The sequence below is a fragment of the Primulina tabacum genome, chromosome 11 (genome assembly GCF_025594145.1).
Source record: "Primulina tabacum isolate GXHZ01 chromosome 11, ASM2559414v2, whole genome shotgun sequence".
Taxonomy (NCBI): domain Eukaryota; kingdom Viridiplantae; phylum Streptophyta; class Magnoliopsida; order Lamiales; family Gesneriaceae; genus Primulina; species Primulina tabacum.
This window is the reverse complement of record NC_134560.1, coordinates 38,680,588-38,705,892: the sequence shown is the minus strand read 5'-3', so window position 1 is coordinate 38,705,892 and position 25,305 is coordinate 38,680,588. Positions and strand designations below refer to the sequence as shown.

The 25,305-nt window shown below is 33.6% G+C and overlaps 4 protein-coding genes and 1 non-coding gene across 9 annotated transcripts; 3 read left to right on the top strand and 2 right to left on the bottom strand.

Annotated features, from left to right (window-relative positions):
* Window positions 1-2,004: 2,004 nt before the first annotated feature.
* On the top strand, window positions 2,005-4,768 carry LOC142518384 (uncharacterized). The gene is made up of 5 exons (XM_075621147.1): window positions 2,005-2,223; window positions 2,334-3,377; window positions 3,722-3,801; window positions 3,900-4,164; window positions 4,237-4,768. Exons 2-5 carry the CDS (start codon window positions 2,630-2,632, stop codon window positions 4,497-4,499), a joined length of 1,356 nt encoding a protein of 451 aa, XP_075477262.1. The 5' UTR covers window positions 2,005-2,223; window positions 2,334-2,629; the 3' UTR covers window positions 4,500-4,768.
* Window positions 4,769-8,941: 4,173 nt separating this feature from the next.
* On the bottom strand, window positions 8,942-11,825 carry LOC142518881 (protein RMD5 homolog). 5 transcript variants are annotated; one of them, XM_075621705.1, is made up of 4 exons: window positions 11,673-11,811; window positions 11,082-11,192; window positions 10,837-10,920; window positions 8,942-10,231 (listed from the first exon to the last, which is right to left on the bottom strand). In XM_075621705.1, the coding sequence occupies exon 4, from the start codon at window positions 10,216-10,218 to the stop codon at window positions 9,067-9,069; it is 1,152 nt and encodes a 383-aa protein (XP_075477820.1). In that variant the 5' UTR covers window positions 10,219-10,231; window positions 10,837-10,920; window positions 11,082-11,192; window positions 11,673-11,811; the 3' UTR covers window positions 8,942-9,066. The 5 variants fall into 5 exon arrangements, with proteins under 5 accessions (XP_075477820.1, XP_075477821.1, XP_075477822.1 ...); XM_075621706.1 differs by having other exon boundaries at window positions 11,082-11,160; XM_075621707.1 differs by lacking the exon at window positions 10,837-10,920 and having other exon boundaries at window positions 11,081-11,192.
* Window positions 11,826-14,195: 2,370 nt separating this feature from the next.
* LOC142518841 (transcription factor bHLH25-like) lies at window positions 14,196-16,510 on the bottom strand. Its single transcript, XM_075621668.1, has 4 exons — window positions 16,370-16,510; window positions 15,748-16,198; window positions 14,872-15,237; window positions 14,196-14,653 (listed from the first exon to the last, which is right to left on the bottom strand). Exons 2-4 carry the CDS (start codon window positions 16,186-16,188, stop codon window positions 14,576-14,578), a joined length of 885 nt encoding a protein of 294 aa, XP_075477783.1. The 5' UTR covers window positions 16,189-16,198; window positions 16,370-16,510; the 3' UTR covers window positions 14,196-14,575.
* Window positions 16,511-20,731: 4,221 nt separating this feature from the next.
* TRNAV-AAC (transfer RNA valine (anticodon AAC)) lies at window positions 20,732-20,805 on the top strand. Its single transcript has one exon. It is a non-coding gene; the product is annotated as a tRNA-Val (tRNA).
* Window positions 20,806-20,913: 108 nt separating this feature from the next.
* On the top strand, window positions 20,914-23,358 carry LOC142519177 (protein TUNICAMYCIN INDUCED 1-like). The gene is made up of 4 exons (XM_075622113.1): window positions 20,914-21,272; window positions 21,354-21,701; window positions 22,181-22,544; window positions 22,656-23,358. Exons 1-4 carry the CDS (start codon window positions 21,123-21,125, stop codon window positions 23,123-23,125), a joined length of 1,332 nt encoding a protein of 443 aa, XP_075478228.1. The 5' UTR covers window positions 20,914-21,122; the 3' UTR covers window positions 23,126-23,358.
* The last annotated feature ends 1,947 nt before the right edge of the window (window positions 23,359-25,305 follow it).

Below are 25,305 nucleotides of genomic sequence, written 5' to 3'. Positions count from 1 at the left end.
TTCTGTTATCTATGAGGAACGACAAACTTTGGATTTTTATATTCAAAATATACCAATCAAAGCATAATTGGTTATGCTGATGTTGGGTATTTATATGATCTACACAAGGCACGTTCCCAAATCAGATATGTATTTCGTGAGGCACTGTAATTTCTTGGCGTTCACAAAAACAAACACTTGTAACAATTTCATTAAATCACGCCGAGATTATTGCACTACATGAAGCAAGCCATGAATGTGTGTGGTTAAAATCAATGATCGAACATATCAAAATCTCATGCGGATTATCATTCGACAAGAAGCTTATGATACTATATGAAGATACTGATGCATGTGTTACTCAAATGAAAGAGGGATACACAAAAAGCGACAAAACTAAACATATTCCCCTTAAGTTTTTTGCATTCACCCAAGAGCTTGAGAAGAATACAAATATTGATATTCGTTGCATCCAATCAAGTAAAAACTCATCAGATCTATTCACAAAGGTACTTCCTAAGACAATATTTAGAAAACACATATATAACATTGGGATGTACAATCTACGAAATTTGTGAACAATCATTCGCGTTAACATGAAGGGAGTTTATGTGACTGTACTCTTTTTCTTTTACTATGATTTTTATCCCAACGGGTTTTTTCTAGTAATGTTTTTAACGAGGCAGTATAAAAACACGTAATGAAGACAATCATTGTATCATGATCATCATCACAAGGGGGATTGTTGAAAATAAAGAGTTGAAATTATTGAATGTTGAAATAAGAGTTGTAAATATTGAAAATTAATGTGTGATGTTGTATGTAATGATGTATTTTTTTGGATTATTTCCAAATAAATTCTATAAATAGGTCTCTCGATTTGTGAAGAAGAGCACAATTGAGCAGACAAAATTTTATAAAGTGTGTAGTTAATATATTTTGAGAGCTTGATATTTCTACTTTTTACCTTCAATTTTTTCTTTTAGCAATTATAATACTATTTTGGTGCCAACCTTTTATATACAACAAATATAAATTAACTTCTAACGAAAATATTTATGAATAAAAATATTATATCTTAATTTCTTTTAACTCTTCACATATAAAATCTATTATTTAACAAAATTAAATTTTTTTGTTAAATATTATTTGCGGAAATAAAAAATTATTACTAATATTTTAGATACCATATTTTAGTCCTAAAATTTGAAAAGAGTTGAGGGTTATTAGATTTTTGTTAATATAGTATATTTTGTGTATCAACATAACTTTATTCATTTCGTATAATATACATCACTATGCTAAAACAAGATGTTAAAAAATAAATTAGAATTCGATCCAATTTTTTATTTAAATAGTTTATAAGTTTTCAAATTATTTATTTTAAAATTTTATAAGCTGTTTTAATTTTTTAAGGGAGATACACTCATAAAAATTAATTTGGACATTCTAAATCAAATCAAATCAATCCCAATTGTTAAAAAACAAAAACAAAAGGTAATAAAATAAATTTTTTTAGAAAAGTTCAAAATCCAAATAATCATATATATATATATATATATATATACATAAAATATAATCAATTTCTAAAAAAATAATTTCAAAACGGTTACCGGTCATACCAAACCCATGACCCATTTCCGATCTAACTGGTCAGTATGGTCTAGTTTTAAAAACATTTTAAACCCTATTTTTTGTAATAAATTCATAGACCCTCTTAAAAATATTACTATATAATTATAACATCCTTTGTTATATATAAAATAATTTTTTCATCATATTATATATATATATATATTTCAAAATCTAATCAGTACATATGAATATAGATCACATTAAACTGTAGTATTTAATTTTATTTCTTTGATTATTTTATCAAAAAATTTCTATCAAACTGTTTTATGAATAAATTTTATGAGGCAAACTCGTTATTTTGGTTGAAACAATATTATGGAATAGTAATCTTGATTTCTGTAAAAAAATTAAAAAATATATATATAATTGGTTCTGTCCTAGTTGCGTGTGGATAGCACTATTTGTCCCACTCCAGCAGATGAGGAAATACAACTGGGTTTCATATCTCCGGGGTCTATCTGTCTATTGATTGGGACTAGACTCTTTCAAGATTGACTTTTTTTTGTTTCGGATCGGTTTTTTCTGGTGGGTTTTGATTGTTCTCAATTGGGTTCTCGTCATTCAAGTGTTTTGACTTGTAAATTTCAAGTCGTGGTGGCAACTACGAAGGTAAATCCTTTGATTTTCTGCATTGAATTGCGTTGATGAAAGCTGAAGCATTTGGTTTCGTTAATTTTTCTGGTGAGCTGTAATGATCGATGACTTTGATTGTTGCTTAGGTTGCGAGTCATTTGGATTGTGGTTGATTCTTTTTCTTTTGAAGTGATGAATGATGATGCAAGTTTGGGGTTTGACTTGATCTTGGTATATTTTGGGGATTTATGGTTGTTTCTTCGATGATCTAAAGTTATTGTTCAGACATTTGATCCAGAAGTTGGTAAATTTTCTTGCTTGTTCAATTCATATTAATTGAACTTTGAAAATGGGGCGCCAAGGTTGAATAAGAAGAGGGCGTTATTGGAATTCTTTGCTAGCGTTCCTGTATTTATCAATTAGTGATAATTTTTGAAAATTAATGGAGCTCAACTTTGTGAATGGAGAGGGTGAGGATCCAGATAGAGAACCACTAGCGGGCAGAAAAGTTGAAGAGATCCATTTTCACCTCTCCCGTTACCCTGGTGCTGTGAGACAAAAGGCTTATATATTTGATGGTGAAGGGAATTATTATAACAAGGATTGGGATCTTATGGAGGGTAGAGGCAAAGAATTCTGTTGGTATCACGTGGAGCTTCCAAAAGGAAACCAGAAACTTTCACAATCAGCACAATATCTTATTGACGTTCTTTGCCCGCCCCTGAAGCTTCAAGACATCCTCTCACTCGTTAGCAATGGACCCTTTTGTGGTTATGTTGATGGTGCTCTAGTGTTTCGAGTTAATTCACCTGGTCCTGCTTCAAGCAAGTTTACGTTTAGAATTGCTGCAAGAGTTACAGAGCGATCGATTATTACGGTGTCTTTGGGCCGTGTTCCGAGACTGGGATTCTCACCAGCTTATGAATCTTTACTGTCGGAGATTCCGGTCGTGGAGAGTCTTGGTTATGGGGATACAGAGCAAAAGGATAGGGGTGGTGGGATAGTGATTCAAGAACATGTTCTTGATTTTCTTTTGACAATGAATCATTCGGAGGAAGCTGATAATCCAGTTCCTAGAAAGGTTTCAAATCTTGTTGTTCATATAATCGATACTCATGTGGATCAACTTCAAGATGTTGTTTCTGAGCTTGAGATTGACCTGAACTCAATCGAGTTTGAGCTGGACAGAGGTACATTTTGTTTCGAATGCAATATGTGTACTGATCTCACGAAAATGCTAATCTTGGTCTGTCTTTTGAATCAGTAAGTTATGTCATGTTTTGTCTCTCTTGTGCCGCTGGAGTATGTATATGGAACTAGTTCTCGTGACTGCATTTGGAATTCGAGTAATAATGCTGCATAGAATTTTCAACTGCGCTTTTTTCCGCATCTACGTACACCTGACACACATACATACACCACTCTTTTGTAACTGTATCAAAACTCACAAGAAATAAGATGAAAATTTGATTTTCCTTTCGACTTTTTGAGTAACATTTCCTTTATAATACATAACCTTTTGATCTGGTTACAGGTGGTTTTGCTTTGAAGAAACAAATGTTAGATGACAGAAAATTTCCAAAATTGCATCTCGACTTGCAACGACTGTTGCAGGTTCTTAACATTTTGATAAATGGTCAAATGAAGTTAATAAAGAGTTAAATTCTGATCCATGTTCTACTTTCATTTATCCATGTTTTACCAAACTACAGGTGATTGCACACGGGGAGCAAGTATTCCCTCGAGTTAAGGAGAAATGTTCATCAAAAGACTGGTTCGCCCACGAAGATGTAAACGCCTTAGAGGAGTTGATTGGACGGATAAGGAGACTAAAGGAGAACGTTGGGTTTATCGCGAATCGTGTCACAGCGATTCAAGCTGGCCTCGACAGCTGGCAATCCGAGCAAATAAACAGAAAACTATACTATCTTTCTTTCCTTTCCATCATATTTCTTCCATTATCAATAATCACTGGAGGTCAGTTCTTCACCTAACTCTCCTTTGTATCTTTTCCACACCCCAGTAATTAGTTTCTCTTTTTTTTCACAGTCTTCGGGATGAACGTGGGAGGAGTTCCTTGGACCGTGCAACGAGATCCAGCTTTGAAGGACGGTTTTCGCAACGTGATGTTTCTTTGTTTGACAATGCTAGTGATTGTTCTCTTGTGCTTCATTTTCCCAGCTCTCTATAGCCGTATAACCGAGTGGCGTAGAAAGCAGATCTTGAAAAGAAGTTATTCACTAAATAAGAAATCTTATATCAGGAGAACTGGGGTAGAAAGATCTGAAAAGGAAGGATACTTGCGGCTTTAGGCCTTAAATTCATCACCCTTTGTTTTCTGGTAAATTTGTGTGCAGATAGCTTCTGTTTCCATTACTTTCGAACCATCACAACATATTGGAGTTGTTCGAGGACTAAAGGTTGAACTCTGAAGGAGTCAACTAAAATATTATATTGATGTCCCGCGAGGTGTTCGAGTTTGGCATGAAATTAAAGAGTAATGAGTTTAATTCTCTCTGTCAACATCTTTTCGATATAACCTATCATATAACGTTTTTTAATGAAACATCAAATCTGAAGGTATCCAATGTGCATGAAGAGTATGTAGTGGTTGTGGTATCAAAACATATATGTATCATAATGAGTTGTTTTTCTTAAGTTTCTGATATAACTTTAAATTAAGTTGAAATTGAATCATATAATTCCCATAGAGTTTAAATTATTTTAATTCGGATCCTAATAATTTCCTGTGATTATGAAGTTTTCATATATTTAATAATAATAATATTTTACTATTAATTATTAAGGGTGATTTTTCAATAAATTCTCAAACTCTAGTTTTACTTAGACTTTAGTCCTTTGCCAATCAAAAGTTAGTTTAAGTTCCTTGACTTATTTAAAAAAATTCAAAATTATCTTAGAATCTTTTTTAGGTATGTGATGTTGTTACACATATCGAACATGCCTAAAGACATAAAGCTATGCAAGCTTTCCAGCCTAAATACCATAAATATGAGGGTTTTGTTTTTGTTATATATATATATATATATATATATATATATCATGCTTTTGTAATATAAACTAAACATTTTACCTCGTTGACTGAAATGTCGTCGAGTCATATCCACATGTACATTACGAATTTTATTTCGAAAGAAAATGAAGAATTTGAATGATGTCTTCATCTTTTAGTGCATTGGTATTTATGGAAGCCCTTCCATTGAAACTCCTACTTCAAACTTGTGAATTATTTTTCTTTCCAGTTGTAACCGACGACATCTTTTGTTAGGCAGTCCTCTTAAACCACCAGGTTCGTCCTTTTGTGATGGTTGAGTGATCCATTCTCAGGTATTGGAATGGTTTTATTTTTTTACCTTTGTCGAAGAATCTTTTGCTATTATTATATGGTCCTCGATGAAAACGTAACTTGTGTGGTCTTTCCCCACTTGAACTTTGTCTCCTCGTTATGTTTTTGGTTAGATCTGGGTTGAAAACCATTCCCGAATTCCGAGTGTTTCTGTTTCGGGTATTTTTTTCAGTTGTAGACGAAGACAAACTCATTCAAGTAGATTTCAGCTATACACATAGGTACACAGCTAGTATCCAGTCAAAGGACAATGATGAACGTTGCATCAGAGCATTAAAAACAATGCGTTTCAGAAGAGCAGTCGAAAAGTTGAGACACGGAGTCCAAGAAACAAATTCAAGATGCAACAGATACATTTATTGAGTCTCACTGTACAATCAGTTTCCCGCCTATATAAAAAGGAGATCAGTGAAGACTCAACAAGTGAGATATACAAGAAGAGGAGAGGGCACGCTAAATGCTTATCAGATCTCAAGAAGAAAATCAGCCCAGAGAGACACATCAACGTGTTATCAGCTTAGTTTAGAAGCTTATCTTATTCAGTGTGTGAAAACACCTTTGTTCAGTTCTCACACATAAACACCTCCACCACCACTCCAAAATACAGTCTTGCACAAGGACGTTAAACTTGTGTATGTAGTCTTTCTCACAGAGACGTTAAAGAAGTGTTGACTGGAAGGTGTTGCCTTCAGTTTAGATTAGGAGTTCAGTAGGCAGTGGTTAAGTCCTAAGCTGGGTGGATTTTTACAAGTAGTTGTATAAATCAAAGTCTTCTAGTAGATCCTACCCGAGGTGGTAGAAGGGGTGACGTAGGAGCAGTTGATTAACTGAACCGATATATCTTGTGTATTTAAGTGATTAACTGCTGTTTTCAAACTGACTTGATCAGTTAGAGTATCCGTCGGTTCAGTTCTTGCCATAACTGAACTGATATATGCGACAACTGATCCCCTATTATTCAGTTTACATAAGTTAAAATGTTTTCTAATTTAACAGTCTTCTTAACGAAGGATTACTTCGAGTTTCTTCTGCTTGGTTTGAAAACCAAACTCGATTTAATTTATCGGTGTTAATATTCTTAGAACACGAGCTATTGCAACTCATTGGAGAATATTGTGTTCGAAATACCTTCGAAGTCTCTGGCACACGATCCTTCATATATGAATCAGTGTGTAACAGATATTTTCTCACTACCATTTTCTTGGCCTTTCTGAATAATTCTGGAGTATATTGATGGGTCAAGCTGTAGTCCACTGGAGTCGAACTTAATATTTGGTATTTTCGAGTCTTTATTGTTCTGTTGCTTGTTCTACTGCTGCATTTATTTTATTTTCTGTCAGTCTCTTATTGCTACTGTAGAAATATGAGAGAGAAATAATTTGTTTAAATTGTTAAATGAATCTGTACACCTTTTTATTACAAAGGGTATATCACGATTCAGCAATGAAGGGATAGAGAATCTTATCCTACCAAACTTGCAAATCTATAATATCATATCCGGTAAAAACTGGTTGATATCAATCATTATCATAATCTATAAGGTTGCTCAGGCTTGACCATAGATTCATGAGGCCAATCTTACCCATGAGAAATTCACGAGTTTGCTGTGATGGAAAAATGAAAGTTTAAATTTGTTTATAATAGATTACAATGACAATTATCACAACATGAGTTAACTATTTTCGTAAAACAAGAACGGATACGAAGTAATTGCGCAGTCGCGGCCGGGGCCGGAGTGTGTCAGAAAAATATCAGAGACAATCACCATCAGGAACACCAGGAGATAAGTGTTGTGCAAGACAAAATGCCAAGTGTATGAGAGTTACATCTTGAACTTGCAGGGAAAAGTGTTACACCCACGAGAGTCAAGAAGTCATCTCTAGATTCATGGAGCTGTGGTTATTTGGATCATTGATTATTTTGTGATGCTCGGGAACTAAGTTAAACACCCAAATTTGACTTCCACTTTTGGTTATCCTTTAGTAACTAGTCTCAACAGAGCAACACTACTAAGATAAATAAATCTTGATTAAACTTTACCCCTTGGTATTGGTGCCAGCTCCAATTTCAGAATAGATAGAACCATCAAATTTTTGCGGGCATCAACGGCTATCCCTGTTTTTTACTTGATTATAAGCTGGCAGTAGCTAACTCAGCCAAAAATATACCCAATTCCAGCTACTTTATAGCCTACTTTGAAACATCTAGTGTCTGCCTCTTTCCAGCTTATAAATGAAAGTGATATTGAGAGAACAGATAGTAAAAATCATGCACCAAGTTTCAATGCAATGTTTTCCCTTCCCCAATGAAGAGAAAATGATGGAAGACTACCAAAAAATTACGCAAAACTAAGCGTTGCATTGCTCAAGTAGAGTACAAGAAAAGTTTTTTTGAGCAGCACAATCAGGAATCACGTTGTAAGTGATTTAAGCATTTAACATGATTTTTCAAGATAGATTCTACCATGGGGTGTAATATTTGCAATTGATTGCCATTTTGCTTGTAGCAGAATATGTTTATGATACTGGCCATGGCAAAATCTGCTTTCAGTGCGGTTGATCAGTATTTTAAGGTATCATTTTTGCTACCTAGTCGTGGTAGTTCTGCTGTGATGCAAAGTAACACAAACCCCTGCACTTGCGGAAACCAGCCTGCACTCCCGGATCCTGGCATTATTACGTATCAAATTTGAAATGACGAAACAGAGGGAAAGCATGGTAATATGGGGCTTTTCAAGTTTGTGCAAAGGCCATGCAAGACGCGTATTTCATTCCAGAAGAATTTTATTTCAACTAGGATAATATTTTCACTCGAGATTCAATTACACAGGAACTGAGTTTTTGCAGCTCTTCTATAATATCGTTGCATTCAAAGTTATATTTGTGAAAAGAAAGCTCTAGAAAGAAGTCGCAACGTAGTAGGGTAACAATTTTACTTCACTAATATGATATATATTTATGACTTATAAAGTGAAAATAATGTTACTGCTTGGATCGGGGTTATAAATTTTCTCGTTTTCATCCATTAAATAATATTTACTTACTTGAAAAGTAAGTTTTAAATTGTCAAGTTGTAAATAATTGTTTACCAAGATCTGATCACGAGTTAGCAAATGAAAAAATGAATAACAATAATAAGTCGGTGAGAGCCAAGTGGAAATGTGTGGGAGTGAAAACTAACAAAAATTGAAATGTGTCCATCTTACTTTGTTTGCAACTAAGATGTCACTTTTTTTTTAAATCTCCTTTTTATTATTTATATGTAAACAAAATATATATCATGTCAAAAACGAGTGTGTCATACATTATAAGATAAGATTTTTCATCAACTATATATATATAGGACATGTATGAATCAGATGATCAACTACAGAATTCAAAAGATTGGTGGAGACCATACATCGAGCAGAAATCTTATTTGAGCTAAAATGTATTGACAAATATTTGGGAAAACAGTATCTACAAAATGTCAAATGTTTGTTTGAACAAGAACAAAATCAAGATCCTACCATATCAGAAATACAATTGCCTGCATTGTGCTGCTGAAGCATCTAGAGGGCAGTATGGACACTTGAAACCCCGAGAATTTCCTTTCGAGAGTTTGTGGATGGACTGCTTGCATAGTACGTGCCCACACGGCAACATCATAGGCGGGTTTTCTTCACTAGCCTGCTCGCGACTCACGGGGCACACAAAGACTGAATGGAATCGAAATTCTTCCCCCAACTCGACTGCTACGGGTAACTGTTTCATATCTTGCCACTCCTGTGTATTTGGAGACATAAAGTTGACCAATTTTAAGAGTTTAGGCAGCCCTTCTAACCCAGCTGCCAAAGCAACTTTCAGAGGGTTCTGAAAGGATTGTCCAGCGAAATTGCAGAACGTCCGCATAATCTCACCAGCCAGTTCTTCCCAAAGGACTGGGGAGACCAAATCAGCACACGGAGATTTTTCGAGCTTTGCTCCCCACAGTAGGCTACCCATTAGCTTTTGTAACTCTGTCATGTGACGAGAAGCTAGAGGACCAAGGTGCATTCTGGCGTATTTGAGAGCGCCGGCCCGGCCTTGATTCTGTAAAATGTCTACAAACTGCAGCTTGTGAAGTTTTAGCTCAAGATCAGAACCAGATTCGTTAAGTTTCTCACGGTTTGCAGCGACCCAAGTGAGGGCAGGCTCAAAATTTCTACACTTGATGCCCTCCAGAATTTCATGTATTTCTTGAAATTGCAACTTCAGGGAAATTGGTTCATCTTCACCAGCTTCTTTTAGCAAGCAGTCTACAATATCAAATTGACCTTCACGGTAGAAGTGGTTGATGATGATCTGATTAACTATACCCGGTTCAAAATCAATATCTCTACATGCCTTTGATATGTCAGGATTAAATAATTTCTCAAGAAGCTTCTGAAACTTGGTGATATTTATATTGAGTTCTCGCTGCATTCCATCAGATTGATTGTTCGAGCCAACCACTGCATCCTTGGCCTTTAGATTTGCGAGAATTAATCGCTGATGAATGTCAGCCGCTTTACCTGATTGAATACTTGATAACGTATGCTCGATTTCCTGACTAACTTGGTCGATCAATTCTTTGGACAACGAACATGATAGCTTTTGCTTTTTTGCTATCCTCTCAAATGAATCTTTAATAGTATTCAGCTCCATACTTAACAAGCTTCTGCAAAAAGCAGCTCAAATAGATTTAATCGGAGGAACAAGATGCTGCATAATTAAGGATGCTGAGTAGTTGGGAAGTGATCAAACTATTGCACAGATAAGGTATTGTGGCCGCTATAATACCTAGTTCATGACAATGGATGGAATACAATCTAAACAGCGAAAAAATCAAGAAAGAGCTATTGTGGGTAAATGGCAATTTAAATTTAAAAGATCCACAAAAACCAGTAACTTGTTCCACTAATTCACATAAAGTTCAATATCGCAAACTATAACATGTATCTTCCATATTCAAATTATTTCTGATCATCCAGGGGAGCACTGGTAATTTGAGAAAATCAGTAAATTAATTTACATTCCCAAGGTTAGCCCGAACGTTTTAGATTATATGCTCAAGATAATAAACTCCATAACTGGGAAAAAGCAAAGCTAAACTTGGAGTATTTTACAATGACTACAAGGATGTCAGAATATCACATCATTTCCAAGATGAAATTTTCAAATATCTGAAAAAATTGCAGATACAAAATGGATAGATTCTGTAAAAGTCCTGTATTACTAAATTCACTGATATTAACAATAATTAGCAGATTAATAAAGACAGACCTGTCTAAGTGACTCTCTTGGAAATATGTAAGTTCCCTACTTTCAATATAAAGCTACCATGCCCAAGTCAAATAATTTGTCCCCGGCAAATAATGTACAAGGATAAATACATCATTTGCACTTACTGGATCCTTCGAATTACTTCTCAGTTGTCCGGTCCAAGTAGTCTTTATTACTCCAGCCATTTTATGACAAAAAAATTAAGTATTGGAATGAATACAAAATCATGAATGGTAAATCTCACCTAAACAGAAATGGTAAGGATGTAAATCTCAGTCAGCCTCAGAATGTAGGATCACTGAATATCACACAACATACACAAACCTAGTCGGGCCAACAGCCGGAAAATTGATCGACTCGATCATTCCGTGCAATGAATGAACAAAACCACGATCATTAAATAAGAAGAAAAGAAGAGAAAACAACATCAATAAAATAGGGAGTATAATATTTATTCTTCGTTTCATCATAAATAAAATCCAAATCTATTGAAACGTAAAGAAGATCAGCATTCTCGTTTTCCTCCAGTTTCCCAGGGCAGAAAACGCGGAAATATTCAACAAATCTCGAAAACCCCCCACTAATCCAGGACAGCCACAAGTATTTGAAGTGAACTGAGCAATAAAAGTACATCGAAGTCGAAACAAATGCTTAAACAATAAATTCAAAACAAATTACACATCTAGTTTGTAATCAAAGAATCAATAAATCATGTATGCCCCCTACACTGAAGAACTTAATCAAAGAAAAATTCAAATTTCAAGAATCAATAGCTTGACAAAAATGAAACGAATAATGAATTATAATTATTTTTTTAAAAAAAGTGATATACATACCGAAATCAATGATTCCGAAGCGGATTTGTGAATGGAACTGTGGAGTTAAAATAGCGAGTGGCGTGAGATATCAGAAAAGTTTTTGGGTTCTTCCGCCCGAAGGAAGAACGACAAGCGAAAAGAATTATGTTACCGAAGTACCCTCGGCCAGAGTTCCAAACTTTTATAGTAAAAAATTAGCTTTGGATTCTGACTTAGATTTGATTCGGAATTAAATTTTAAATTCATGGATTTGAAATTTTATTAGGATGTTTGGTAAAATTTAAATTAAAATGTAATTTATAATTTGTTTTACTCATTCAAACTAATTTATTTTATATTAAAAAATTTGTATTGTTATTGTTAAAATTGATTTGTTTATTAATAATATTTATATAAATTTTTCTTTTTTTATCAAACAAAAAAAAAATTATTTTCGAACATATTAAACGTTGGATCAAATGAATCTCATACATTTCAACGATTTTACTATACATAATATGATGTTGTACATTGTAAAACATATTTTCGTTCGAGAAAGATTTCAAAAGATTATGTTTTAAATTAGTTTTTAAATAAAATATTTTTATTAGAGATGCTTTGAATAATGTATTGTGTGATTCCTTTGTCATTTTGTTAAATTGATATTATCAAGTTAAGATTTTTTCATTCTAAATTATAAGATTTTGTTTTATTTATTTTTAGATGATAATATTTTGTTTGATTTATATCTTGATATTATATGATTTAATTTTTAATATGATTTTTTATCTCTATGATATTTTATATTTAAAAGAGTTTTATCCATAATGAAAACCTCGTTTCATATTTTCTAGGACTCTTTTATGAAATTGTTTTTAAGTCAAACACATTGGATATAAATATAGAGGATCTCACGGCCACGAGATAGAGAGACCGAGGGCCTTTGGGTGGTCGGCGAATGAGCTCTTGCATAGAAAAAAACTGAGAGCCGAGCCTATTTTGATGAGAAACTTTTGTGTGATCGGTTGATCACTTTGTACAACAGCTGAAGTTTTTCATGTGATCGGTTGATTATTTTACGCAGTTGCTGAGTTTTTCTGAACATATATAAAGTTCACAGTTGAAGATTTTCGTCTGAAGAGTTTGTGTGGTCGATTCATATACTTACCGTGTTACTGATTGGTGTTGGGCACATTCAAGAACAACACTACGTGAAGTGTTGGGTAAAGAGTGGTTTCGTTTGGTTTTAAGCAACACTCCTTTTCATTTTATGCATCTAGTATTTACTTTGAGTTTTTTATGCATTTTAATTCCTTAGAGTGTTAATGAATTTAGTTTTGTTAATCTCACTAATATTGTTTTGTGTAAACGATTTACATATTTTTCTAGTTAATTTTTGTCATGAGAACTGCCACAAGTACTAATACTTGTGCATAAATTACGTCTGGTCTTTATTTATTAAAGTTACACTTGTGTGTTAATAATTAATTTTCGGCAAAAACTTGTGTGAGACGGTCTCACGGGTCGTATTTTGTGAGACGAATCTTTATTTAGGTCATCCATGAAAAGTATTATTTTTTATGCTAAGAGTATTACTTTTTATTGTTAATATTGGTAGGGTTGACTCGTCTCACAGATTAGGATCCGTGAGACGGTTTCACATGAGACTCACTCTTAATTTTCACTGCATGTTGTGTTCTGGTGTTGACAACATCCAATCACAACACTATCTCCTGATACACATAGTTTAATTTATTTCTTGTTCGTTTATGATCAATGACATCCTTTCAATATAAATTAATATAAAAAATAATTTTGGATTAGATAAATATTAGATATAAGAATGTATAATTTTTTTTTATTTTTTATCAACATATCATAATCATTTTTAAAGAATCAGAATCGACCAACTTCCTTATTTATATATAAAAAAGACTTAATATTATATCTAAAACCAAAATAATTGACCCTTTTTCACATTTTTGCTTGAACCGAAACTTTTTCTTTATCCCTACGTATTGCACACAAAATGTCATTTTTGTCCTTTGGGTTACTTTTTTAATCATCGTACGTGCAGCTCCGATTTTTTTAAAAAAATATAAGAGTTAAAACTAATTTTATTACTCATATAATTCAATTAAATTATTTCATATCATAAATCAAGCGATGTCTTATTGTTTTTACATTTTTGTTTCATCCTCTTTCATTTTTTTTTGGGTGCAATAATTATCCCTGTTTGGTAGAGCGATCGAACCGTGCTGGTTGAGCTGTTGTGCGGTTTAAAAGATTTGAGTTGCACCATTACCACTAGATATAGCTTTTGATAAAGCGGGAAGTGCTCGGTTATACAATTTTATTATTTACATATCATGTATCATTTATTATATCATTCTCAGACTGTACATCCAAATCGTGGTATCCGTAAATTAGAGGAATATGGGTGCAAGCAAACGAGTAGTCGAAGCACGCATGTAATGACCAAATGGTGTCTATATCAAAGATAGTAGAACTAGGAAGAACATTTGGAAATTTAAGGAATTGCTGCAATATCAAATGATCCACAGTGCATCATGCAAATTCGTTAGTGTATGAAACGTCAACGAATTCGATTAATCAGTCACAAAATAGAGGGGCCTAATTAAGAAACACATTAATTCTCGTACAAATCTCTGGATTTCAATCCACCAATAAAGATCTTCTGCAGTCAAAACACCCAGTAAAGCTGTGAGCGATTGATTCACTATACAAACAGAAGGCCGGGTGAAGAAACATGGTCAATCGAAAAAAAAGAGGTGTGGAAGAAGCCTTTTCGGAAGGGGAAAAAAGAAAGCATGAAGGCCAGAGCAAGACAAGATGAAAATTAAGGTGGCAGGATTAAATATAATATTCATAGGCAGGAAATGCATGGGAGGCAGAAAGAACCAAGATTTCTTCAACTTAATTCACTTCAAGTGTGTTTGGAGAGCAGTACACAAGTTCTGGACTAGTTCCCTTGTGTTCGTGGTAGTGTCTTCATCCTTCTGCACAACATTATATTCAACAAGAAGTTTGATTAATGTTCAAGTGAATCTGATTCGCATTTCGTTCGATATTCGTCGTAGTTGACTAGTTGTAACTTGTAAGTGACGATGCATGCAGCAAAATATTAAAGTTCAAGAAGATATATATGTATATTTAAATGAATCTGTTTTGAAAAATTATAACGTGAGATGAATATATAGGTGGGATGTGGAAGTACCTTAGCCATCACTACTATATGAAGAGCCGAGTCTCCAAAGGTAGTAGCATTGCTGTTTACTACTGATAACTTCAGCTTCTCGATTTCAGCAACTGTTTTCTCCAGCAAACCATTTCTTTTCTCGCATTGAATGTTAATCAGGACATCGTTTTCTGAGAATCTAGCCTCGATTTCGGGGAGGGGTTCTGCGGTGAAGGGGGCACTTTTATGATCCGAGGAAGAATTCTCGGAACAATGCAGATGTTTCTTGACGAAGACGACAGATTCGATGGATTTGTTCTTGGTTTGATGCTCAAGAATCTTCACCCTTTCTTGGAGTTGTTTGGTGTACTTGATGGCATCTCCAAGAATAGAAGCTTTGTCCATCTGTTTGTGAAAAACCCAAGTTTAATCATTATTGATACAACTTTTGCCTACGATATATTTTCTTATTGTTGGATAATTTGAGTCCAATTTAGGACTCACGACGCAGATAAACATCCCTACATTAATTCGAGTGAACAATTACTCTCCAGAAACTCACATCTGTTATGATCGAAAACTTGCCGTGCCACGATTGTGTGCTAGGAAAAAAAAAGGTTCAACGAGCTGGGGAAGTATGTGAGCATTTGATAAATGATCACAAGTTTGACTCTCACTAACAACATATTCTCGAGAGTCTGTCGCACATGATTTATCCAATACGATTTACCTAGCTAGCATATTGCAAACTATTGTGTTAATCTATGAGTTTATCTGATACGCACCAAAATCATGTTATACAAAGAAATAGAAATAAGGTTTAAGCTTCATAAATTAATAGACAAGTATAGTTTTTTTTCATTTTATTAAATTTTTTTTTCAGTAGATTAGTATAGGTTGAAGTAAAGAGAGAACCTTTTTCAGATCAGGGACAAGAGCAGACAGATCTATGAATCTTTGGGTGAGTTTTTCTCTCCTTTTCCTCTCAGCTAAAACATTGTCCTTCATCCTTGTGTTATTGCTGACTCTCTTAGCTCCTTGGCAAGGTTTCAGCACGTGATTCTTGTTCCCGAACGAAGATTCGGGAATGACACACTCGGAGGGAAAATCCAGAGTCCATGCTTCCATTTTAGGCTTCGAAATTCCTTCGGTGAAGTAAAAAGTACTGGTGGAGGCTGCTACTTCTGAAGTACTTGGATGGCTTGTTCGATTCGTATTGCGTCGACTCTGGTGCTCGTTCATGGTCCGGTCCCGGCTGCAGAGAGAAAGTGTGATCTGAATCTTCAAACAGGGAACCGATTGAGACCGAGCCGAGATCGAATTCCAGGGGCCATTGATGGAAGAAACTCGGATCATCCATTAATCCCTGCTAGGCATGAAGGCATATTTTTAACACACTATTGTATATATATAACTCTTACATCATGAAAATATATATAACATTTACACAAGAAAACTAATTTAAAAGTTTGGAAAAAATTAAAAACGAGGTTGTTTTCAAGAAATGGTTCAGATTCTAACACGATGAATCTCTTACCAATTCAGCAGAGTTGCTTAAATTTGAAATCTCCATCATCACCGGTACTAGTCTGCAAGAGAATTGAGCCAAATTACGTGGAGAACTAATTATTTCTGACGGACAATGTTTTTCCCTGCAAAGATATTGCTCAAGATTTATATATTTTCAACGAATTAGTTTGGTCTCCAATTAGGCAAAAACTTGTGTGAGACGGCCTCATGGGTCGTATTTTGTTAGACGGATATCTTATTTGGTTCATCCATGAAAAAATATTACTTTTTATGTTAAGATTATTACTTTTTATGCTAAGAGTATTACTTTTTATTGTGAATATCGATAGGATTGACCCATCTCACATATAAATATTCGTGAGACCGTCTCACAAGAGATCTACTCCTCCAATTATTGTTACTTTATTTTATTTTTGGAAGTCTTCTATTGTTGTTGGCTAGCTGATCGAGGCCGAGTTGCCCATTGTTGTCCAGGTCATGTGTGTGTGTTTTTATTTATTTATTTATTATTATAAATGTGTTATCTATGTTTGTTTTTTTTTCGATTTTAATTTTATGTCGTTAAAATCGGGTTTCAATCATCTATCTTTCGATTTTGGTCATTTATCTTCAAAAGTGCTGATGTGTTATAATCAAACGTTTATCACCAGACAAAACTGTTAACCAAAACATAACTTTATTTCTTTATATTAACGGCAGCATATAGTACACCTATATACTTGTCTATTTGCTGGTGTTGTCTCGTATATATTAAATATTAGTCTTATCGTTTTCTTATCGTCAGACATGTTCCCAACAGAGTTAGTATTGCCCGTTAAGATAACGTCGCCGGCTTGAAGCACTAGAACTTCTTATTAACCCTACGTGAATGTCACGTTGACACTCTATCATCACCACATCAAAAGAAAAAACCCAACACGATGCGAGACTCGCGCATGAACATCACGTTGTTACTACATCAGAAAGAAAGAAAAAAAAGAATAAGACAAAAACCTTAATTTCCTCTTATTTTAATTCACGAGAAACTTGAATTGATCGATGAGCCGTACTATGTATACATTTAAAAAGTTCAAATCCAGTCTCATAATTTCTCAACGTTGCCGTAAATGAACATACGCTATATTTTTTAAAAAAATTTTAGGTCGGTGTATAATGAGAACTTGCAACTTTGGCAAAACAAATGTTTAGTGGGTAAACTGGTTGGTGTTTAAAGTAATGATAATTAATTAAATTGGCTGACTTTAATTTAAACGAAGACTTTTTGTCGACAGACCTATAATTATTTAATTTTGGCTTCGGAAAACTCCCATATTTTACGGGGTTTTGATATCTACGGTTGGTGAAATATTGCAAATCGTGGATTTCCACGAAAACGGGTAGATTTATTAAAAAAATCAAACATGTCCAAACGTAAAAAACGTTTGGAAAGGATGTCTTAATTTTTTGTGTGTATCTTAATTTTACTTCTACTTAATTTAATCTCAAATCTAGAAGCTGGTTCAAACCCTATTTGCGATAAGTTTTTTTTTTTTTTGGAAAATAGTAGGGGTTTCTTGTGAGAAGATTTATCAGTGAGACGATTCAATCATGTCTATATATACAATAATATCTGATATTTTTGACATAAAAATTTATATTTTTTTTTATGTGTAACCTAAATAGAAATATATTTCATAAAATTGGGTGATGAATTCGTCTTATAAAAGTTTTTGCGTATAATGCGATGAAATTAATGAGACTGACTTGTTATGAATTATGATATAAATAAGACACGACAGGTAGGGATGTAAACGAACCAAACCGTTTGTAAGCTATTCGAAGCTCGATTCGATAAAAGCTCGTTTGGGCTCGTTTAATGAGGCTCGTTAAGATAAACAAACCAAACTCAAGCTTTACAGTATTCGGCTCGTTAGCTCGTGAACATGTTCGTTGGTAAGTTCATGAGTAATCTTTTAGATGAAAAAATAATAGTTTTGATATTTGATTTATTGATTTTGCATATTATTTATGAAATATATAGAAAAATCTATTAAATTTATTTATTATAATAAATTTACAAATTTTAATAAGAATAATATATTTTTCTTTAAATATATAATTTATTTTTTAATTAATTTAATGAAAATTTAAATATATAATTCATATTTATTAAACTTGTTTAGGCTCTATAAAGACTTGAATATGCTCGTGAGCCATGCATATATTCGTTAAATAAAGCTCGAGCTCGGCTCGATTATAAACGAACTAAGCTCAAACATTCAAGAGTTCGGCTCGGCTCGACTCGATTACATCCCTAACGACGGGATTTCTTCCATGATTTTATCAGTACAAAAAAATGTCAATATCAGTGAGAGAAGACTAACCAATTAAAGACTATTAATTATCAAACATCAAATGTCGCGATTAAACTCTCATCCTTTCATTGTCGAGTAGTTTTTTTTTTTTTTTGTCGTTTTCAAGGCTTAATTTTAGGAAAACTTTAATTTTAATTTTATATATTTATTTAATTTCAATTTTAGTCATCTATTCAATCTTCAATATTGATTTGTTATCTTTATTTTTTATTTTGTAATTTAGTCATTTTTTCACGTGGTACTGCTACTTCATCAAATCACATTGAAATTATTGCACTACATGAAGCAAGGTCGTGGATATGTGTGGCTAAAATCAATGACCGAACATATCCAAATATCATGCGGATTATCATTCGACAAGAAGCATGTGATACTATATGAAGATAATGATGGATATGTTGCTCAAATGAAAGAATGATACATAAAAAGCGACAGAACTAAACATATTTCTCATAAGTTCTTCGCATTCAATACCCGTTATTATTATTATAAAAAACACGTCTCATGTGAGACGATATCACACATCTATATTCGTGAGATGTGTCGATCTAATCAATATCCGAAGTGAAAATTAATATTTTTGGCTTAAAAAAATAATATGTATTTTTTTATCAATAGGATTGAGTAGGATATCTATTTTACAAATTTTTCCACGATACGATCACATATGAGTTTTTTGTCTATTATAAAAAAGTTAATCTTTTGACTTTTAATATCACATGTTGTATTATTATTCTGATAAAGATTATTGAAACAAATAATATAAATATTTCATGATACGGTTTCGCAGATTTATATCTAGTTAATCTGGTTCATATCCGAAGTGGAAAAGTAAATAGTAATATTTCTGACATAAAAAATAATATTTTTTCTTGGGTTAGGTGACTCAGATCAAGTAATATGTCTGTCTCACAAAATTAACAAGTAAGACGATCTCATATGATTTTTTTTGTGATAATTATAATTTACAAGTGGAATATAATTTCATCTCAATCAATAAAATTGTAGAATAGGGTTGTCTGATCTTGAGTGCGGATTTATATTAGATTAATGAAATATTTATTTTTTTAATATGCTACTTTAAATATTTATATGTAGATCCACTAAATATTCCTTACCCTAAAACGATATCTGATTATGTTTTTATTTTATATATAATCATGCAAGAGTTTCTTAAACGGGCAACGTTGACTCTTTGAGGTCTCCTTTTATACGCCATTTTAATTTATATATATACAAAATTTATTATATTTGCCTCTTTTTTTATTTTCGTTTTTTGAAATATAGAGATTTCTAATATTAGGATGAAAGTTAAAATTTATATTATTTTAGTATATTAAAATGTTTTTAACATTGATATCTTATATTAAATTTTGTTTTTTTCCCGATATTTTAATATAATTAGCCAACGTTTGGATAGATTAAATCAAAGAACCCAGTTAAAAATTTTTTTTTAAAAAAGGATATTGCATGCGATTTGTTAAAAGTTTAATTTCCTTTATTTCAATGTAGCTAAAATTTCGAATCCTATAACGATACACTGATTCTTCTAAAAATTAGAACAATTTCCCCGATGAGACTAACCGAATTTGTGTAATAAGTAAGCGTTTGATCAATTATCAGAAGTTCAATTTTTCTTATCAACAATTTTTTTGAACGAGTTTATAATACAAGATTTGTCTGATATAATTTACTTAGTTAGATTCGATTCACTCGTGGGATCGGGGAGGGACGATGTTTTGATCGTTGAGATGGAAGGGCCTCGGATTATCAAGTCAAACGGCTTGTGCAGTCTTAGGCTTTTTATTGTTTGAATAATAATAAAGTTGCAAACTAATCCACAAATCCGAAGTTCGGGTTTAGAGTACTCAAGAGTGAAATGGAGAGAACCCATTTTCGAATTGTTCAGCCCAAATTAATTCAAGCCCAGCCCATAAAAGGGTGGTAGGCTATGTTTCTTTAGAATTAGTTAATTAACATTATTTTACAGTAAATATTGCGGCATGTATAGAAGGGGTGTCGTGGTGTAGTTGGTTATCACGTCAGTCTAACACACTGAAGGTCTCCGGTTCGAGTCCGGGCGACGCCACTTCAAATATTCTTTTTGCGAATTAAATTTATTAATATTCTATTTTGATACGACACCGTTTACCTCCCCCGAATTGTACGCGTGACACGTCCATGATTTCTCCTCTCCAATCGAATGCGACTGACACTGTGGCGCATCATTCCCTCAATTCTTATTGGTCCGTCGCCTCCACGTCATCACCGCCAATGTTCAATATATAAGTGAACACGGGTCGGTGAAGAAGCGCGAATCCCCCAATTCCTCTTGTCCGATAGAATTTGTGCAAAGGAGAGACGAAGACGATTTCTTGATATTATTATTATTATTATTATTGCATTATGAATTTTGATTCTATTTCAATGGACTTGAGGTTGCGATCGCTTTATTTTGCTGTATCGTTTTGCATGGTTTTGATTGCAATTCGAGTTTCGCCATCCGCCGCCTCGGTTACCACACAAGATTTCGATGTGTATCCCAAGGCTATTAAGGTAGGGAACTTCCGAGTTTTCGTTAGTATAATCTAAATTTCCCGTGGGCTTGTTATTTATTGATTTTGTTGTTTGGTATAGGATTTAAAGGAAGCTATTGTGAAGGGATTAGGGTTCCAATCTGACGAAATTAAGATATCCGGTTTCGATTTGAGGGACGCTTTGGTGGGAAAGTCAGTGGCATATGAATTCGATGTCCAGATAGATAATCAGGTATTGCCCTTTAAACTGTTGGAGGATGTGAAGCGTTGGGAATACGTGGATCTGCCCATTTTTCAAATGGAAGATCCGAGTAAGCCCCGGTACGAGAATCGGTTAGTAGACGGGCGGAGATTGGATGATCAGATGCCAGTTCTTGCCCCTTTTCAATTGGCGGGTCCAATGGAGCTATGGATTCAGGATGCCAAGGACATGAGAATTTCTTTGCCTGTAAGTTCTTGTTTTTGGTGATTAATAAAAGTTTTGAAGTATGAATATGGTTAAAGATAGATAATACGTTAGCTGTATGGTTCGGTTCACTATTGAGCGAAGAAAAATTTATCATTACAATGTGTGATTATGTGAAATTTGATCAGTCAGCTTTGAGCAAACGCGTGTTGCGTTTTATCGTTTGTAAATGCACATAGTCAGTGGAAGGACTATGGTGGATGAGCCTATTACTGAAGCATTTGTTGCTAGAGGAATTGATTTTTCAACTTGATGACGTTATGGACACTCGAATTTCATTTGTTTTTCCTATTCTACATTTAAATGGTTTTCAAATATGGAGATTGAGCCATTAAGTTGTTTATTGAATGTTATTTAATACCTGTTGCAATTATGGATACCTCTGATTCTCTGGCAATTCAGTGTTTCTTTTCCCCTTGTATTAACTTGACTGTGATCTTTTTGGTTAAAATTTTATGCAGCATGATGTGGATGCTGGTGTGCTAAAGAAAGTCATCCTGGCAGATGGTGCGGTAGTCACTGTAACGGGTGCTAGATCAGTGAGCCTGCGGAATCCTATCGAGCTTCCACTCCCTTTGAATCGAACAAATGATGGTTTTGCTTGGGGCCTTTTGACTCTGGCAAAGCATCTTCGACATGCTGCTTCTTCCCCCAATGGTCCTATCGTTTCCCTTCGAATCGTCGGCCCAACATCACTTACGTCCCCTTCTTCATTGTCATCGACCTCCTCTCCCACTAACAAACTCAAGCTTAAGCGCCTTGCACCTGGTCTAGTTGAGTTGTCCTCAGCATCGAAGAGAAACTTGAAGGAAGCAAAAAATATGGGTGAGTTTGGATGTAAAAAACTCAACTTTCAAAAGTAGTTATCGTTATAATAGTTGACACACACTTTTAAAAAAGGGAAAAGTTAAGCTAACAAAATTCACTCGGTATCAGGCATTGATCTCAAAGGAGAAGCAACCGCACTTCTTGCACCTGACCAGTTTAGCACATTGTGGCCTGTCACATCTATCAATGGCTCGAACTCGAACTTGCTTGGTTTTGAAGCTCTGCTCTCTTCTGTTTTGGGCCCCAAAGCCAACAAGGAGGGTTCCTTTAAGCTTTTGAAGGTGGATGTATCTGCCCAAACTTTTGTGAAGATAAGTTTTGGAGTCGAGAAGAAGATAAAAGACGGGAATGAATTCTCGTTCGAGGGATTCCCAGAATGGAGAACTAAGCCTAAGTCTGTAATGATGCATTTTGAGGTGTTGGCTAAGGTTGATGGGAATAAGGTTGTTCCAGAGAAGGTCCTACCGGTGAATCCCGTGATAGGAGAGGATTCTGTGGCACCCAACATCCTGAACGGTAACATCACTATGTCGAAGATTCCTGTAGTTTATACACCTCAGAATCCGTTCTCACTTTGAATTCTCGCGGCGAACCCGATTTGGTTTAGGAATATAGCTAAATGTAATGTTTTCTACCCCTTTTTATGTTGGCGTGTAGGATCAATCAGAGCCATACTCCATTGTATGAATTTGGTGTAAATGATAATTTTAAAGGCAAATACATATATCATCTTGTGGTCTGCAAAGCTGGTAGCTCTACATTGTAATTTTAAGTATCATAATTGGTTGTGTTATATAAATAATTAGAGTAACCTTTTGTTACGTAGACCCGACCACGTTTCTCGTAAATAGTAGAACCGTCTCTAAAATCTGGAACTGATGTAAAAAAAAAACCGGAACCATGCATGGACTTGTGGTTCTGGCTTTCTGTTAATATTATTGTTATTTTGGGTATCAGTAAGAATTTAATTTTGTCAATCCGATCTGTTGATCCGGTTTTCTTTTGTTTTGTTTAGTTTTCATAATTCGTGCAATTAATAAATGTAAATTTAGAAGCAAAAATTAAGAACACGAGAAATTTTAACGTCGTTCGGTCCTATCGACCTACATCCACGAGACCATGGTCGAGTACCAAGCAAATCCACTAAATATAAATGATTGCAATCATAAAAGGACTTATTCAAAAAAATATATTCTTTCTTTTTCAATGACGTTTCAATGACATTCACTACATTTTACTTGGCGATCACAACTCTTCTTCAACTCGGCTTTGATCAAACACATTCCTTAGACTTCACATGACCACCCTCGACAATCTTCAAATTAATCAACATTCTTTTATAAAGAAAACTCCATCATAGTGAACATAGATATTATCTATACTATTTTATTAAGTTTGAGACACATAGAGTAATTAACTTTGGTGTCATGGTGTGTTTTAATAATTATATATATTAATAAAATGTTAAAATTTTAATGCAAGTTATATGTAGTTCAGCGGATAGAATCATTGTTTCTTGGGATTTAGTTTATAAGTTCAATTCTTATTAATGTCATTTTTTAATTCTTTTATTTTTCAATTTATTTTTTAATTTATATATCAAAATTACAGTGTAGTTCCGCATTATTTTTTATAATTCTATTTTGATCCTCATTTAAATATAAATCAAATGAATTATAAAAAATATTGCATCGATGTACTAGTCTTTTTAAGTACTTTTTAAATCTTGCACTACATCTTTCAAGATAATGTCATCAAATATCTTCATCATATATTCAACACATCAAAAAATATATTCAAACGATTATCTTCTTTAATTATCTTATTGTCTCAAAAAAATCTTCAAATCAATATTTTAAATTTTCTTAACAAATCTGAAAAATAATGCTAACAAAAAATAACATATGAAATGATCCGGTTTAGAGTTCCAATACTGAAAGAATATGGAATGGCTTATTAGAATATATATGCGAATATAACATGATCGGTTTAGAGTTTTTTTTAGAATATGGAATGGCTTACATATATCATATGCTTAATATACAAAAAATATTATAATTAAGTTCTTCGACATACAGAGAAGTGTATTATGTATAAATAAACAAGTACGCTAAAAGACGTCACCTCAGACCGTCGACCGCCAATCCATCACCTTGATTTTTAGAAAAACAATATATTATTATATTAATCGGTCGCCTAGATGGTACCGTGAGTTTAGCCAACGAGTCCTCGTATCTTCCAATTGAAAAAAAAGGTACAGTATCTATACTTTAATTCATTATATATATATATATATATATATATATATATATATATATATTGAGAAAAAAGTCAAGTAGCTAAACTTTAATGCATGCAAGTGAAAGATGTGAGGACTGATTTATATTAGTGTTCTAAAAAACAATAGGCAAACCGTCATCCACTGCCTAGTATCTTGGCGGTCTAAGTGGTTTTTTAATTTAAATATCTAATTCTTTTTGTTAATATTCGTATTTCTCTAATAATTTGTATGTGTTGTATTCTTACTCAAAATCGTTTATATATTTCTTCTCTTCATTCAATTCAAATGGATGATCTAATATGCCAAATAATTTTTTTTTAAAAAAATATTAATCTAGACAGCCGTTTAGGCGATCGATCAGTGTAACAAAACCCAGAATCATCGCTTTTCTAAAAATCAAAGCGATGGATAGGTGGTGGGTGATCTAAGATGACGTTTTTTCGAACACTCGTTTATTTATACATAATACGCTTCTCC